At 31.8% G+C, this 19,066-nt stretch overlaps 1 protein-coding gene across 1 annotated transcript; it reads left to right on the forward strand.

The window, feature by feature from the left end:
- The first annotated feature begins 10 nt into the window (after positions 1-10).
- On the forward strand, positions 11-17,464 carry LOC134725898 (28 kDa heat- and acid-stable phosphoprotein-like). The gene is made up of 6 exons (XM_063590168.1): positions 11-164; positions 7,366-7,475; positions 7,968-8,111; positions 9,580-9,701; positions 10,896-11,044; positions 16,084-17,464. The coding sequence occupies exons 1-6, from the start codon at positions 155-157 to the stop codon at positions 16,113-16,115; spliced, it is 567 nt and encodes a 188-aa protein (XP_063446238.1). The 5' UTR covers positions 11-154; the 3' UTR covers positions 16,116-17,464.
- The last annotated feature ends 1,602 nt before the right edge of the window (positions 17,465-19,066 follow it).

Below are 19,066 nucleotides of genomic sequence, written 5' to 3' on the forward strand. Positions count from 1 at the left end.
GAAAGTGCAGCATTATTTTCTCTTCTTCCAATTTGGACACACAGACAGAGCAGAGTGTGAATTTACTACTTTTCACTGTGTACACAAAAAATACAGAGTAAACGACGAAAAACAGTTGATACCTCATTTGAATAAGTCAGAAATATATATTAAAATGCCACGAGGTATAAAAAGCTCATACTTTTGTAGAATTAAGTAAAAAAATAGGGATGTCAGAAATATAATTATGTTTATTCATCTTTCCCACCAAAAACTGAAAAAGATACATCTACATCTACATAATACTTCTTAACTTCAATATGTTGAAGATTACAAGAAGGCACATACTAGGGAAACAAATTAAAACTAAACATATTTACAATAATTTCAAGAAAAAACTTTTTTTTTTTTAAATTTTTGTATATAGATAAAAACATGGTTTGATTTAGCAATACATATGTGGTTTTGCACCAGACTTAAAAGCTTCTAAGTCTGGGCTACAGGCTACTTGGTATGTTAGGGAATTCCACAACCTTATTGTTCTAGGAAAAAATGAATATAAATGATAGTTTGTGGAAGAGAATGGCTGTATAAATTTATGTTCTTTGGATGGTATTAGGTATGTATTTACTGGGATGGAGACTAATTGGTGTTGAATTTTATATAGCATGGTGACGGATGCAAGATTTCTTCTTTGTTGTAATGTTGGCCATCTTAGATGTTCAAGCATGGCTGATACACTGCTTTGATAGCTGTATTGGTTGAGTGTATACCTGGCAGCTCTTCTCTGTACCATTTCAATTTTATGTATTTGTTGTTTCTGCCAGGGGTCCCAGACGACACTACAGTATTCAATTTTTGGTCTTACGTATGTTTTGTAAGCCAGTTCTTTTGTTTTTATGCTGTTAGTTTTGACGTTTCTTTTAATAAATCTCAGTGATGCATTTGCTTTGTTCGTGATGTCATTTATATGAGAATTCCATGTCAGATGGTTTGTGATGGAAACGCCAAGATATTTTGCTTTGTTTGTTGATTTTAAAATATGATTATGTAATGTGTATTTATAGATGATTGGTTTATGTTTTCTTGTTATGTGGATGATTTCACATTTGTCTGGGTTAAAGGACATAAGCCATTCTTGCTCCCATTGTTCCAATTTATGTAGGTCTGATTGAAGGGTGTGACAGTCATCTAATGATGAGATTGTTAGATACACAATAGTGTCATCTGCAAAGAGGCGAACATTACTTTTGAGGTTGTCTGGCATGTCATTAATGTAGATTAAGAACAGACATGGCCCGAGAACAGAGCCTTGGGGAACGCCTGACAATACAGGACAACTATTTGATGTGTGACTGTCAACCACCACTTTTTGTGATCTATGAGATAACCATGCCTCTATCCAATTTGTTGTTTTGTTATTTATTCCCATGCGTTTCAGTTTAAGAATAAGTCTTTGGTGGTCCACCTTATCAAACGCTTTTGAAAAATCCATGACAACTACGTCAGTTTGTTTTCCATTTGCCATATAATCAAGTACAATGTATTTGCTGTGTAAAAGTTAGAAGTTGTGTTTCACAGCTAACTTTTGATCTAAAACCATGCTGCAGTGGATATAGTAAATCGTGAATGTCGAGATGTTTCATTATGGATGATACAATTATGTGTTCTAGTGATTTACTAAGGATACAGGTTAGAGAGATGGGCCTGTAGTTTTCAGGTTTAGATTTTGCTCCCTTTTTGAAAACTGGTGTAACCAAGGCCTCTCTCCAGTCGTTTGGTACTGTTCCTGTATTTACTGATGAGTTAAATAAGTCAGATATTATAGGTGAGATTTCATGATGAACTTCTTTTAGAAAATGAGGTGATATTTTGTCTGGACCAATTGCTTTTGATGGGTTTAAGTTTTTTAGTAATTTAGATGTTCCTTCTGGGGTGATGTTTATTTGCTTCATTTCTAATTTGTGTGTTGCTGATTTTAATGATTTTAGTTCACAAATGTGAGATAATTTCAAAGGTTTAGGTGTGGTAAATGCTGAGTGGAATTGATGGTTTAGTGCTTCAGCCTGATCTTGGGGGTTTGTTTTTGTTATACCATTTACCTTTAGTGGTGATACACCTATATTTTCACTTTTTTGGTTTTTTATGAATGACCAAAATTTTTTGCTTGGTTTACTATCTTTTAGTTTACTGTCTTCAACTATAATGTTTTCTATGTAGTTCCAATATGATGTTCTAAGCTTTTGTTGTACTTGGTGTTTTAAGGATTGGTGCTTTTTGATAGTATCCGATTTTTTATCTGATTTTGTTGCCTTTATTTTCTTATGTATTCTGTCTCTTTTTCTGATTAGTCTCTTTATTTCTGGTGTTAGCCAAGGAATATCTTGTTTTTGTTTCATTATTTTTGATGGAATGTTTTTGTCTGTTATTTCTTGTATTTTGTTTTTGATCAGTGTCCACTTTTCTTCTGTGGTGTTATTAGTTAATGTTAGAGAAAAGTATTCGTCTTGGAAATTTTTAACTTCTGTGCGTATTTTGTCCCAGTCGGCTTTTTTGTATTGACTTATTTTTCTTGGTGTTTTCTTTTTTCTACCTATTTTGATGTTCATTTCGTGGAAGACAATGTCATGGTCTGATGTTCCGAGACTTGGTAGTGTTTTAATGTTTTGTACAAGTGAAGGCTGGTTAAGGTAAAACAGATCTAGTGTGTTTTCCTGTCTTGTTGGTATATGTACAACCTGTTCAAGATTATGATCATTCATGATATCAAAAAAGTTATTATATGTATTTGTAAATTTACAATTTGGTTTCAGTTCTTGTTTAACCCAGTCATATTTAGGGAGATTGAAATCTCCAAGTAGCCAGATATTACTGTGTGTTGGTATTCTCTGTAATGATCTGCTTAGTTCGGCGACACTTTCAGTGTCGTTTTCCTGTGGTTTATAATAAGCCCCAATGTAGATTGATTTTACTCCAATTATATCTACTTTTGCCCATAGTAATTCACAATTTGTGTCCAATTCTGGTTGTTCTGATGACAAGATATCAACTGAAATTGCTAAGAAGACACCCCCTCCTTTACGACCTGTCCGGTCTTTACGATAAATACAGAACAAGTCTTTAGGGAAGATTTCAGAGTTGCATATATCTGGTGTAAGCCAGGATTCTGTACCTACTATAATGTCTGGTTTGACTTGGTCAATTACTTGATGGAGGTCAGCTACTTTTGATTTTATCGACTGACAGTTTATATTTAATATTGTGAGACGTTTGTTAGCCTTTTTTGCTGTTGTTCTAGGCTTTTTGGTTGTTTTGAGAATAGGTTTTGGAGATGATGTTGCTTGAGGTGGGTCTAAAATCTCAGAACATGATGATGCATCTAGATTTAGAGAGTCAAAAATGTTTGTGTCCGACAATGTGTCGAGTGATTCAAAAAGTCCGCCTGAATAGTTGGGTAGTGCACAGCGAAGACAATACCAAATGTGTTTACTGTTTGATAACATGTTATATGTCTCATTTCCTACTCCTTGACAAGATGTGTGATACCATTGGTCACAACTATCACACATAATTCCTTTATCCGACCAGCATACTTCTGTTTTACAGAAGCCACAGTCATATTTAGTTGTATACTAGTCCAAATAATTATGACGTTTGGCAAGGCTATTTTAATTTTTTTCTGGGCAAGGCTATTTTAATTTTTTTTCTGGTCCGTAGTAGGAAGGCGTCCCAGAAAGAAAAAAAATAGCCTTACAAGACGTCATAATTATTTGAACTAGTTGTATACCATCGATATCTGTTTCTATACAATTGATAATTCTGATAAAGTGAGGCAGTTGTTTCCTGAAAATGAAGATGAAGTCCTTTAAAATTTATTGTTGTGATCATAAATTGACTTAAATAATGTTCGGATATATTCTATTATAATAATCAGGTTGGGAACAAACCCTCTCTATGGTGATTATACCTGTATAAAGGGATAAACCTTCTATAGAGAAAATTATCCCTCTATAGACAGTCAGGGGTACTACTTGTACAAGTGTATTTTATTTACTTGAAGAAGTAAAAAAAAATATACACATATAAGTAAATTTGTAGGATACTTATACAAGTGAATTTTATTTACTTGTATAGGTAAAAAAAAAATTGGCTAAGTTATGTCCCTTAGGCATTCAGAATTTTTTACTTGTATAGGTAAAAAAATTATCCTATCTTCTTTTCTTGAATTCTTAAGATTTCTTTGCTCTAATAGAATTTTAAATTGTGTACCCTTTGCAGATGTCTTTACTAATCATTTAAGTGTAATTTCATGGACAATGAAAGTCCCATTTGTCTGTTATCTTCTTAACACTGCTCATTTACAAGTCCCAAAGGAGCAATTTTTGATTGCCTTGCGCAAATATACAAGATCTTTGCTCAATTAGTTTCTTTGATGAATTACTGAGATGAAACATTGAACTTTAATGAAAAAATTTGAGCAAACCTGGGAAAAATCTTTAAAGGCATGATTTTACATCTCAAAACTTGAGGATTTTTGTGACATTGTAAGAAAAATTTACTTATACAAGTAAATTTTTCAGAAAATTAAGGGGAGATTATTCAAACATTATTTATTTACTTATATGTGTATATTTTTTTTCACTTCTTTAAGTAAATAAAATACACTTGTACAAGTAGTACCCCTGACTGATAGAGGGGTATTTTTGTTTAGACTGGATTTAAATCAAATCAGGGTAGAATGGCATTCTCTACTTATTATGGCAGTAACCTGCAACAGTTGATGCACCAATATTGATGTACTTAGTTTAATATGCACATGCCCAGTTTGCTGCTTATCTGACTAAACATAAAATCTATTGTTCTTCTCTTCTTTTGTTACAGAAAACCATCAACGTACTGATGTTTACTTTCCGGCGCATGCCTGGTTAATGTTTTCAAAATAAATTTATGTGAATAATTTTTGTCAAAACATAAATTAACAAGTTCACCATGATTGAAAGCTGTGATGATCAGGTAAATTCTACTCACTTATGCCTCACTGAACAGAATTTCTATTGTTAGATTTAACATGAAATTTACTATTCCTTTTGATGTTGTTCAGATAGGTATACAATAGATTTCAAGTTTTGTCACTTAAGCAGAAAACGGATTATCCCAATTTTTAGTAAAGTGCATATGTTGATGCACCTACTGCTAGAGATTATAGCTATTTATTACAGTACATTTATATACTAGTACTACACTATACATTGAGAGAACTATCTATTTACTACGTTCATTCATACATTCTTACATTCATTCATTCATTCATTCATTCATTGACGGACAGACTTTATTCTATACTACTCTGCACGAAGTTATTATGCTCACAACCCCGCCACTTTTCTAACACTATAAATACGGTTAACTCGCACTAATGCGAGTTTCACACACTTTAGCACACACGCTACATAGGGACATCTTACTTTATTCCCTACTTTCAGGTAAGCACATTTTCTTTAAGGCCTTATCATGCATGTACTTATATCCAATTAATAGTTCAATTTATAAGGAAACTTCAAGTTAACATTTGAAATAAATGTTTATTATAATTATGTACTTTCAGTGTGAATAAATGGTTTTGCTACATCGTTATTCGTCACAATATTCAACACCCTAATGATTAGACCAAGTGGCCATATTACCCTGTGACACCAATATAATTAGAAAATGCCATTCTGCCCTAATTTGCTTTAAATCCAGTGCAAAAACAAATACCCCTCTATAGAGGGATAATTTTATCCCTCTAAAGAAGGTTTATCCCTCTATACAGGTATAATCACCATCCAGGGGGTTTGTTCCCAACCTGATAATTGTATATTTCTCGAACATAATATATAAATACATTTTGAAGATAAAGTTAAAGGTATCAGGTCTGTTAACGCCCAATGCACGTACGCACCCTACATGTTCGCACGCTCGCACCCAAGGTTAGTTTGCACCCAATTTTAAATCATATTCCAGTTTCAATAATATGAAAATCATGATTGTTGTTTTAAATTGCTTTACTTAATGTATTTTAATAGCTGACATTCAAGATTTTGAATGAGAAACACAAAAGATAATTGTTTTAACAGGTTTGCCTGTCGATAAAAAAACAATGAAGCAAATGAATTATAGCAAAACACTAACCAAAACAAGATCAAAATGTATTCAAAACAAAAAACAATCTGTCAGAATCTCTCTTTATTTTGAAACAATGATATAAAGTTGTAGTAATACACCAACCAGAACATGATTAGGATTTATTCAATACTAAAAAAAAAACCCATTACAGAACCTCACTTTATTAAGAAACAATGATTTTTTTTTAACTATACACTATCACAGTAATACTATTCAAAACCTGTTTAAGATTTATTCAAGACAATAAAAAACTTCTCACTTTATTTTGAGACAATGACCGCAACTATAGGTATAGGAATACACTTTCCAAAACTTAAGTAGAAAGTTATTTAACACAAAACCAATATAGAATTGGGCGCGAACATGTATGGGGCGGCGAACATGAAAGGTGGCGAATGTGACTGAGAGCAAACATCTATGGGAGTAAACGGACCCGGATTCAAAGTTAAACATAGAGACAAGAGGTCCTAGTAGGATACATAGTTTCATCGAAAGGAATATTTAATGTGTAAATCGGTATAAATTATGATTAAATAGCGTATATATGGCAGTCAGCAGGGTTAAAGAACATCAGTTGTTCGACCTGTAAGTCAAATGTGTTTTGTTTAAATATACTTTTTCACTTTTTTGGTCTTATGGAAAATGTTGTTTGTTCTGTATTAAGACCCTTCTACAACAAAATTTGTTTTACATGCACACGTATCCTTTGCACAGATAACAGCCATTGACTATCACTTTCTGTTTTACTGAAAACTAATTATATATACATGTAATAGCAGCAGTATGCTTAATCATGTTTATGAGTAAATATAAATAAATCTTAGTTCAACATCTTCAAATTGAAATTTGAAGTATCAATATATCAGGGACAAAATCATCTTATAAAATATAAAATTAGCCCATGGAAAATTTATCTTGTTATCTGACAGTTAATTAGTGTGTATCATTATATATTTTTTAGTGTATTTTTCAGCTGCATTCAGGCAGATGTTCATTCCACTGAATGTACTTAAAAACACTGTCCTTGTGACAAGTATGAAGGCTGTAAAATAGTTACAAAGCAGATTTTTGCAGTACTGGTCCTATAAATTTATTGGCCTAATGTTTAACATACATAATATATACTGTAAATAGTATATATTTTTTAGTATACTAGAAAGTGAATATTCCTGAAAAAAATGTGTAATCAATCATTTTTGTCAATATTTATTTTCTTATTAGGGGGTCCAAGAGGAAACAAAAAGACCCACAAGGGTCAAAGAAGACATTTTACAGATGAATCTGAAATAAAACATGCACAGGAAAAAGAAGAAAGACAAAAAGAATGGAGGGTATGTTACTGTTGTAAGTTGGTGTACAGTTTCAACTTAAATGCTTTAAAAGATCTAAAACTTACAGCCTTTTTGCATCTTACATGTAAGTTGTATTATGTGTCAAAGCTCAAAATAAATTGTATTCTAGATCTTATACGCAGTTCGGTTTGAGCCCAGGCTCTGTGTTGTAGACCAAACTTTGACCTATAATGGTTTAGTTATTTTTACCAATTAGGACTCAGATGGAGAGTTGTCTATTTGGCACTCATACCACATCTTCTTATATCTATATACATGTAATTTGATGTAGAACATGTATTTCAATCAGATTTCTATGAGTTGTTGCAGTTCCATGGAAACTTGTCTAAATTATAAGCAGGTATAATTTACAAGTTAAGTTAATTGATTAATACATTTGTAATAATGGTAGACCAAGTAGATATTCATCCACTTGTGTCTTAACAGTTTCTAAATTTTCAGTTTGACCAGTAGCTATTCTTTATATTTCAGAAAAAACAAGGTATAGAAAGTGAGGAGGAGGAGGAAGCAGAGGGAAAGGAGACAGTAGTGAAAGAGGGAGAGGAAGCTAAAGGAGCTGCTGCCCCTGGGGATCTACCACCATCTAGTTCTGAAGAGAGTTCAGATGATGAATCGGTAAGTACTTTATACTGTTTAATGCAGTTTCAATATTCATCCTTTTATATGCCTCATACAATGTTGAAATTCAGATGTATGAAGGGGAGGAAACAGTACTAGTCATTCCAAATTTCTTGAAAAGTAAACTCTGAACAGGGATCTCCATGGCCTGTTTAACGATGGCGCCCCGCCATCGTTCAAATGTCTTGCGCCATCGTTAAATGACTCGCGCCATCGTTAAATTGTCTTACGCCATCGTTTAATAAATCGTCTTCCGCCATCATTCAAAACTTCATGGTTTTTTTGTAGCCCGAAGCCATTTATTTTTATCCGGATTAAGATCGCTAATCACTTGTACCTGAGCTTGTACAGGTAGATCAACAAACCAGACAGGAGATCACTATCTGAGGATAGACGATCCATTTGTCGAATTAATCAATTAAGTTTCAGCAAATGATTATGATAACTTAGATTAAATAAATAAATTAATAATCCAGTTTCAAAGAAAACAGTTTAACAGGTCGAACACGTGCTTTATTTTGACTTACGCAATCAGCATCCCCCTTTTTTAAGAAGTACAAAATAAGACGCAAAACAGTAAATATTATTTCATCGCAAATAACTCGAGTACTACTGTAACGATAATTTAGAATTACTTTAAAGTTTTAAAAGTAAAAACTTAAATATTTCCTGTAAAGAAATATCGTATGGTAATTCCGAAAATCATTTCGTACAGTACAATCAAATTGATACATCCGCGTTTCCGGTTTCTATTCAGACTCGAAAGATACATGTTGCACAGCATCAATTTGCCAGATAAAGTCATTAAAAACCTTTTCATTTGTCAACGTTTGCTTTACAAATCTCTTTAACCTTTTACATAACCCGTACAAATCGTTTTGTTGTTGCTGCTAATCAGCCATACCGGTAATGGGTTCTGAATTTGACAGTGTCCATGAAAAATAAGCTCCACATCATATGATTTTTAACCTCCATAACAATTACCAAAAATACAAGAAATCTACATGGGGACCTTCATGACAGCTTTTGGTCATTCTCGTCTAAGGGGGGACCATGAAGACTTGGCATTTGAATGGTTAAAAACGGCAATAACTGAAAATATTGATACTTCTAAAATTTTCTATTTCTATTATGAAAATTCAAATAAATATAATTGAAATAAGCAATGAATTAGCATGTTCACCATTCCTTGTATGGAGGAATAAAATACTTCCGATCGCGCTACACTGTACAGCGTAGACACGGTTTGTAATGGTGAAAGTTCCTCCATCGTTCAATTTTCATCCATGGAGATCCCTGTCTGAATCTTATGAGAGTGATCATGGTGATTGGAGGAAAAGGACATGAGAAAGATGTGTTATTCTCCTTTTATACAAGTTATTTCTTATTTCCACATAGATCCTGTCTTACAATGCTACCCACTTCTTGAAAGTATATAAAAGTCTGTATCAATTTATTTTTTCAGGATAAACATAAAGGTATAGAACACTTAATAGAAGTTGAAAACCCAAATAGAATGAAAGGTCGTGCTATTAAAAAAGTAACAGAGTTAGAAGGCGGCAAAACAGAATTGACCAGACGAGAAAGGTAGGTCTTTATAGAAGATTAGACACTAAAAAGAAATGTAATATGAATTCTCCATTAAACTGGTCACTAAACCAACACCCCAAAAAGATGAGGTAAACTGGTTGTTTTAGCTGTTTGAAACACATTTTTTGTTACAATTTTCACAGGAAGGTTAAAAAATAGACAAATTATTTAAAGAAACAATTGGTTTTGAAGGTATAGACTATATTATTATTTACATTATGATAGTTTACTTGGCAACTAAAATCATATAAGTTGACAGGTCCTTCTAACAAACAACTTCAAAACAGTTACATGTCTGTTCTCTAGTAAAATATGGCACTGCAGGACTTTGTACCATCAGAAGAATCATGTAAAGGTATTGGTCGACTGTGCCCACAGTAATTTCTGAAGCTTGTGAATTTTTCCATATAATTTTCAATAAGTACAAGAACAATGCTGAGGAATCATTATTATTGGTTGGATATCAATTTTTGTGGATTTTGTTGGCACAGAGGAACCACAAATTTAAATGTTCCACAAATTAAAATTTTATAAAGGAAAGTACAAAATGTATGCAAACTTTGCCCAAACGGCAAAATTTTATATCTACGAAAATTTCCTCAAACCACAAAAATTGGTACCCACGAAAATAAATGAATCCACAGTATTCAATATAATAACAAATGAAGCAAATATTTTTTTAACTTACAATCATATTATCAAAATGCTAATCAGTTCAATAAATTATTTAAAAAAGGCTGTAAGTATTTGACATTTGTACACTTTTAAATTTATGAAACCCTTGAATAGTCTTTTTAAGAAAACTTTGCATCTTCAAATTAAAAAAGCTTTCTTATGAATTTTCCTATAAGAACCAAAATAATTCTTTCATGTCTTACTCTTTACCCATTTTGATATGGATACGCTTAAAGTACACATTCAATAACCAGCTACCATGGTGGTGAAATATGGAAAAAAATTATGAACACCCATGTTAAAATGACCATGAAAGAATTATTGATTAAAATAGGAAATTGAGAACCTTTTTTTAACCAATTGAAGTTTAATGTAGATCTGCAGATAAATGGGCTCCCTGAAAGCCATTGTTATCTCAAAGTCATGATCCCATGTTTGAGTAACAAATATCATAACTTTTAAATTTATATATTTAAGTTATATATTATTTACTGAAGAAAATGCAAATATTTTCAGGGAAGAAATAGAAAAACAACAAGCAAAAGCAAATTACCAAAAGATGCATATGGCTGGAAAAACAGATGAGGCTAGGGCAGATTTAGCAAGATTAGCAATTATACGAAAGCAAAGAGAAGAAGCTACTAAAAAGAAAGAGGCACAAAAAGGTATGGCCTTAATGTTGTTTGATTTTGTATGAAATATTTTGTGTCCCAACTATATGGATTCATAAGAATTTTAAGAAAACAATTTAATAAAAGGCACAATTTCTGTTAGAAGTATTTAAATTGTCACAGCAGAAAAAATTAATTCTAATTTATGAATTAAATTTTAATGACTGAAGTAGCACCTTCTACCTGTATATAGATAATATACATCGTTTCCTGGTTTAGATGTCTATATTTGTTCATATTTAAATTAAGTTAGACAATGAACTTGACTGCAAATTCGACAAATGATCTACCATTTTATTTTCAAAAATATTCAGGGGACTGTATATTAAGCTCTTAAACTCAAAGTATGACAGATTGCAACATATGTTGTAAATTCATTCACTTATGTCTATTAGTTCAACATGGTTCAGAGGGCTTTGGAAAATTGTTTTTTTTTTATAATATTGTATACAGAAATTGAAAAAAAAGACCAGCTTATAAAAAATAACCTATGTTTTTTTTGCATTTTGGATCTGACATGTAGATTTATTTTCATAATGATTATATTGAACGTACCTTTCTTCAAAGTGAAATAAAATATCCTTAATCTAGTGTTCTAACTTTACTTAATTAACTACGGTACCATTGTGATGCATTAAAATTTCTTGATGAATTTGGCAGTACAATTACCCTGATATAGAATATGGCAGATTTTACAATAAGAAGGAATTGTTGTTTTTTTGTATCCATCAAAAAAGCAATTGCTGAAACTGTGAAACAGACTGTGTAATGGAGTAATGCATTATGTTATTGAATAAAATGTGTCTTTCTGAGTAAATAAAAATAAAAATTACTCTGTGTTTGTGTTTTTTGTTAGAATTAGAGGGTTTTTAATTTCAAAATATTGGACATGGAATAGACATCATGACCTACTTTACTGACATCCAGCTTATTTGGAGTGGAATTTTGAAGTATTATTTATAAGTGGAGCCTAATAACATGGACTTATATTTTAATAAAAAGTCTTCTTTTGTGTTTCAATCATAACTTTAAGGCAGATTTTTATTGGTAAAGGCTAAAAAAGGTAATTAAATAATATTGTTGCTAACGTCACGTCTTTTCCGTCCATTGTGGTATGTCACGATCGCAATTTTCTTGTTGGTTCTCAGACAGCCCATTGAAGTTTATTTTTATCCCGGGTTTTATAAATAATTGAAAAAAGCAATCATATTAAATTTGGATGACGTAAGGGGGTCAAAGGACTTGAGGAATCAATATCATTGGCTGTTTTATTTTTTGTGAACGTTACTGCTCGAGGTTTCCGTCCAAATCAGTGTCACGTGAGCAACATATATTTAGATCTGTAACTCTCCTGTATACCGGTAGGAGTTACGATATCGCCCTTTGCAGAAATAGATTCAGAGTCAGTTCCTTCACATGATGGGGAAGCAAAGAAGGTAAGTTGTATGTAATATCGTTACAAGAGGACCTTAAATATATTCCGTCCATCAAAAAGACGTTCGCAACAAAACGTAATGTCATGATAGTAGATGTTGCTAATGTTACTATTACGAATTGGTTTCTTGTGTATTCATTTGATATAAAGTACACCTGCAAATTACATTCTGTATATTTAGAAATTCTAAACCAGACTGTACAATTTTATTACTCCAGGCATATATTAAACATAACTGTGTGCATACATTTTAACTTTTAAAGATGTTGTTGCTCATGTGACATGTCCCAATGTCGCTAACGTTACTAATTTATGTCTCTGTCACGTTAGCAACATGAAAGTAGGAGACAGAACACAATACTGTAAAATCTGCCATATGCATAATCTTATGTTCTAAGTACTATATATACCATGGTTTTTACGAGTTAACTTATTCAAACAAACAAATCCAAGGGATGAGTTTGTTTAAATATGTTAATGAGTAAGACACATGGTATATAAAATTTGTAATATAAATAAAATGATTGACAGCTTCAAGACCTTCAACTAATATTGGAAATTGATCACGTTACAGTTTTATCCAATGAAATGGAAGCTCGCGCAAGTCACTCTTGCGCCTCGTGTGTGATCTTCTTTGTATTTCATGTAATAGAACCCCTGAATTTGTAGAAAGTAAAGAAAATGTCGGATTTTCACCGATTTTTATTTAGTTTTGTGCCCCGTGAATAATTGTATGCGCAGGTAATTTCATTAATGTCATCAGATTGAGGTAAACAAAAAAGTCGGATTCCAGCGACAAGGATTAAATAATTATTCTAATAACGGTAAGAATTGTTTTTATACGACCGCAAATTTTGAAAAAATTTTCGTCGTATATTGCTATCACGTTGGCGTCGTCGTCTTCGTCTTCGTCGTCGTCGTCGTCCGAATACTTTTAGTTTTCGCACTCTAACTTTAGTAAAAGTGAATAGAAATCTATGAAATTTTAACACAAGGTTTATGACCATAAAAGGAAGACTGGTATTGATTTTGGGAGTTTTGGTCCCAACATTTTAGGAATTAGGGGCCAAAAAGGGCCCAAATAAGCATTTTCTTGGTTTTCGCACTATAACTTTAGTTAAAGTTAATAGTAATTAATGAAATTTTGACACAAGGTTTATGACCACAAAAGAAAGGTTGGGATTGATTTTGGGAGTTTTGGTTTGAACAGTTTAGGAATAAGGGGCCAAAAAAGGGCCCAAATAAGCATTATTCTTGGTTTTTGCACAATAACTTTAGTTAAAGTAAATAGAAATCAATGAAATTTAAACACAATGTTTATGACCACAAAAGGAAGGTTGGTATTGATTTTGGGAGTTTCGGTCCCAACAGTTTAGGAATAAGGGGCCAAAAAGGGACCCAAATAAGCATTTTTCTTGGTTTTCGCACCATAGCGTTAGTATAAGTAAATAAAAATCTATGAAATTTAAACACAAGGTTTATGACTATAAAAGGAAGGTTGGTATTGATTTTGGGAGTTTTGGTCCCAACAGTTAAGGAAAAAGGGGCCCAAAGGGTCCAAAATTAAACTTTGTTTGATTTCATCAAAATTGAATAATTGGGGTTCTTTAATATGCCAAATCTAACTGTGTATGTAGATTCTTAATTTTTGGTCCCGTTTTCAAATTGGTCTACATTAAGGTCCAAAGGGTCCAAAATTAAACTTAGTTTGATTTTAACAAAAATTGAAACCTTGGGGTTCTTTGATATGCTGAATCTAAAAATGTACTTAGATTTTTGATTATTGGCCCAGTTTTCAAGTTGGCCCAAATCCAGGTCCAAAATTAAACATTGTTTGATTTTCATCAAAAATCGAATAACTGGGGTTCTTTGATATGCCAAATCTAACTGTGTATGTAGATTCTTAATTTTTGGTCCAGTTTTAAAATTGGTCTAAATTAAAGTGCAAAGGGTCCAAAATTAAACTAAGTTTGATTTTAACAAAAATTAAATTCTTGGGCCTCTTTGATATGCTGAATCTAAACATGTACTTAGATTTTTGATTATGGGCCCAGTTTTCAAGTTGGTCTAAATCAGGATCTAAAATTATTATATTAAGTATTGTGCAATAGCAAGTCTTTTCAAAGTATTGTGCAATGGCAAGAAATATCTAATTTCACAATATTGTGAAATAGCAATTTTTTTTTTAATTAAGAGTTATCTTTCTTTGTCAAGTATAGTAAGCAAGAAATATCTGCAAGAATTTTTTTTTAATTGGAGTTATCTTTCTTTGTCCAGAATCAACTTAAATCTTTGTTATATACAATATACAATGTATGTTCACTTTTTACTACCAACTGATAAATTTAAATAATCTTTACCATTCAGTGATAACAAGCAGTTTTTTTTACATCTTAATATTTTATGATGTATTTAAATGAGTAGTAATTGTTGCAAACTCCATTAGAATATTTTAATTGAAATTCGTTTTGGAATAAGGGAAAGGGGGATGTGATTAAAAAAATGGGTTCAATTTTTCTCATTTGAAATTTCATAAATAAAAAGAAAATTTCTTCAAACATTTTTTTGAGAGGATTAATATTCAACAGCATAGTGAATTGCTCTAAGAGAAAACAAAAATTTTAAGTTCATTTGAATACATTCATTCTGTGTCAGAAACCTATGTTGTGTCAACTATTTAATCACAATCCAAATTTAGAGCTGAATCCAGCTTGAATGTTGTGTCCATACTTGCCCCAACCGTTCAGGGTTCAACCTCTGCGGTCGTATAAAGCTACGCCCTGCGGAGCATCTGGTTTTGTTTGTTTTCAAGGTATCATACAAATTAGTCATATTTTTGGAATTTTCATCTCATTGAAAAATGCATATTTATACATACATGTATAGTTTTTGTACAAACTGCTTTTTTTCTGTTATTTTATTAATTCGATTATAAGATTATTTATTAGAACACAATTTTAATTCATAAAACACTGTATTTAAACAGTAGCGGATCCAGGGAGGGTAGCTAGTTTACGTCCCCCTAATTGATCTAAAAAATCACAGATATTTGTAGCCGACATTTATTCCTTTGTCTATAGGTAACCCCTTTTTAACTCGAAATTTAATTGAATTTTCGCAAGGGAAAAGATAGTTTTACATTTTTTTTTTTCAAAACTGAAAGAAGAATCATTTAGTAATTGTTTCCAAAATTAAGGGAATTCGTGACAATCCGATATAGTTTGAAAAAGTTTTTTTGCGATGTGGTACACCTAATTTATTGCTTTTTGTTGTTATAAAATGAAAACAAATGAAGATCTTGACCTTTTAGTACGTTCAGTACAGTTTCCTAAATATTTTAGAGGTTGACACCTTTCAAAAAGAAGGTTGAGCTTCAGCCATGGAATAACATGAAAATGAATATGTTATACCATGGCTGAAGCTCCGCCTTTTTTCCTTAGGATTCTAGTTGAGTTGCATATTTAATTAGCAAAGTATGGTACAACATCAATTTGCATATAATATACCATGGTTTTCCCTCACCACACTTTTTAAGCAAATTGTTTCATAAAAACATCAAAGGAAAAAATCCAATTTATGTTACAACTTGTATTTACAGCTAAAGAAGAAGCAGCCAAGCAAAAGTCATGACACAAGTATCAACTGATATACACACAAATGGGAGGCTTGCCCCAAGCAAGGAAGAAAACATGAAGAAATAATTGGACATTGGATATGGGGACACATTCTTACTGAACTACAAAATGCTTTCAAATTATATATTGTTTTGATCAGGTGCTAAGATTCACACAAAAGATAATGAAAAGAAAAGAACTTTCAATGGGCAAAAAGAGAATGCAAAAATTTCAATTTGCCCATAGTTTATTAGTATATTTAATTTTGGCCTATTACATTAAAGCTAAAGGTCATTAGAATTGCCTTAGATTACTGTCTTAAAAAAATGACAAATCAAGGATTTTTGTGGGTAATTTTCAGTCTTCACTCACAAAATAAGTTGCTTTGTGATACAGACCATGTTAATGACTTGCCTCCTCATAAGTTATTTTAATATAACAGCATGCTGCCCAGTTAAAACTGTGTTCATCATGTTACTTGTTTCTAGTTATTTTTTTACAATTAAATTGAAACTTTATTTATTTGAATATTAACATCTTCCTTTAGGAAATACGTTATTTATAGCTAACTTGTTGAAAAAAAAATTAAATGCTCTATTAAACACAAATTAGTACCTGCTTTGAAAATCAAAAAAATGTCCAGTTAGTTAAACTAAAGCCAAAATAAGAATTGAGTTTCTTCCTTGCTGCTGACAAAAAAGCTTGAGATTTTATATTTTTTTCTAATTTTCATAATTATTATTCATGGGCATTATTGAGATATTTAGATTTTCAGAAATTGGCCTTTTTTATTGAAAAAAATTTCTAAAGAAACTTTTTGTAAGTTGCTCATTTTTAAATAACAAAATTGGTTTAAAACTCAGTAAATCTTCATCATAATGTATTTATTATTTTATCAAGGTGCAATTCAAGTTTTCATTATCCAAGCTCATCTCAAGAGAACTATTTTTCTTTGTCCAAGCACAAATCTCAATATTTCAAGTTTGCTCTCATGGATGTTGATAGGAAAAATTTCCCATCATGCATTTTTTCAAGTTTTTATGTTTTATACTTTAAAAATGAATCCTTCACAAAAGTGCTAAAAATCTGAAGGTGAGCAGCACATATTTATAAAGGTCAAATAAAGTGACCTGTGTCTCATGTGCTCTAAACACTATATATAGTCTATTAAAATTATACAATTTAAAAAAAAATATTGTCAGGAATTTTTCTTGAACACGTTCATGAAACAGATACATAATTGGTATTAGAATATTTATATGCATATTTTTACTAAGTGCTATGTGAGAATTTGTTTCCAGTAGTTGTACTATTTGAACATGTTAAATGTGCAATCTATGGTAATATATAAAAAACTTTTTTCTATTTGTTGTTTTTATATGGATCCTGATATTGATGATTAGTAAACAAGGAACCCTGCAGAGAACTAAATACTGTGGATTCATTAATATTCGTTGGATACCAATTTTCGTGGATTTCGTGGGTACAGGAGAACCACGAAGTCAAATGTTCAACGAAATACAAATTTTGTAAAGGAATGAGTGTAGACTTTGCCAAAACCACGAAATTAAATATCCACGAATATGTAAGTTTTCCTCAAATCACAAAAATTGGTACCCACGAAAATAAATGAATCCACAATATACACCTGAAATATACCAAATACAATGACACATTATTGATTATATTGAATATCTGATCATAGCATAGTCTGTAATTGGTTGATAATTAATATCTGATCATAGCATAGTCTGTAATTGGTTGATAATTATTTTGACGACTTACTAGAGAAATACTGACATGCTTCAAATGTACATCTCCCAAAAGAATATACTTGTACATGAAAACTAAATAATTGCAAGTCAGACCAGAAAAAAACCATTGGAAGAGCTAGATATTGTTTGTTTTTTGTGGTCTTAACATAATCAACCCTTAATTGTTTTAGTGTTTTGGCCCTGACTATATTTTAAACATACATTTTACTGAGTTTTCTGTTGATAAACGGACAGCGGGCTGAGACTTCTTAATGGTCTTTCTGATGTGTAAAATATTACAATGTGTACCACGAATCACCAAAAAAAAACACCAAAAAAAACCTGCTTAGTACTACAGACCACATGAACCCCCAAATTAAGTTTGGGGTAAAATTTTGTATCCTTATCAGTTGGTGGTAACAGTAGTTTGCCGATATTCCAATCATAAATCCAATACAAAGTTATAAACAAGGTAAACAAACCCCTTGAGAAAATCAAACGAACCCTGAAAGAATTAAGACTGTCAACAGAGTAAACTTCTTCTGCTATGCATATGCAACACCCGTCAAACTGAGTCAAAATATATATAGATATAGGAAGATGTGGTGTGAGTGCCAATGAGACAACTCTCCATCCAAATAACAATTTAAAAAGTAAACCATTATAGGTTAAAGTACGGCCTTCAACACAGAGCCTTGGCTCACACCGAACAACAAGCTATAAAGGGCCCCAAAATTACTATTGTAAAACCATTCAAACGGGAAAACCAACCGTCTAATCTATATAAACAAAACGAGAAACGAGAAACATGTATATATTACATAAACATACGACAACTACTGTACATCAGATTCCTGACTTAGGACAGGTGCAAACATTTGTATATAACCTGTGAGACCAAACTGTATATCAAAAGGATGTTGTAGGACAGTCTGTCAACACTGGGGTGAATTTCATATGTGACAGGTGTGCATGGGTTCTGTGTACCGATTTTGTATCCACTCGTTTTTATAAGACAGCAAAAATTGAAAAATTTTTGGTAGTTTATTGATATCACGTTTGCATCGTTGTCGTCCAAAGACATTTGATTTTCGCACTACAACTTTAGTATAAGTAAATAGAAATCTATGAAATTTAAACACAAGGTTTATGACCACAAAAGGAAGGTTGGGATTGTTTTTGGGAGTTTTGGTCCCAACAGTTTAGGAATAAG

This window comes from Mytilus trossulus, chromosome 7 (genome assembly GCF_036588685.1).
Source record: "Mytilus trossulus isolate FHL-02 chromosome 7, PNRI_Mtr1.1.1.hap1, whole genome shotgun sequence".
In the NCBI taxonomy this organism is placed as follows: Eukaryota; Metazoa; Mollusca; class Bivalvia; order Mytilida; family Mytilidae; genus Mytilus; species Mytilus trossulus.

Excerpts from the sequence above, each read along its gene's own strand:
- LOC134725898 (XM_063590168.1), top strand. Across the intron at positions 8,112-9,579 it reads AGAGTTCAGATGATGAATCG|GATAAACATAAAGGTATAGA; the intron begins GTAAGTACTTTA and ends TTATTTTTTCAG. Across the intron at positions 11,045-16,083 it reads AAAGAAAGAGGCACAAAAAG|CTAAAGAAGAAGCAGCCAAG; the intron begins GTATGGCCTTAA and ends TTGTATTTACAG.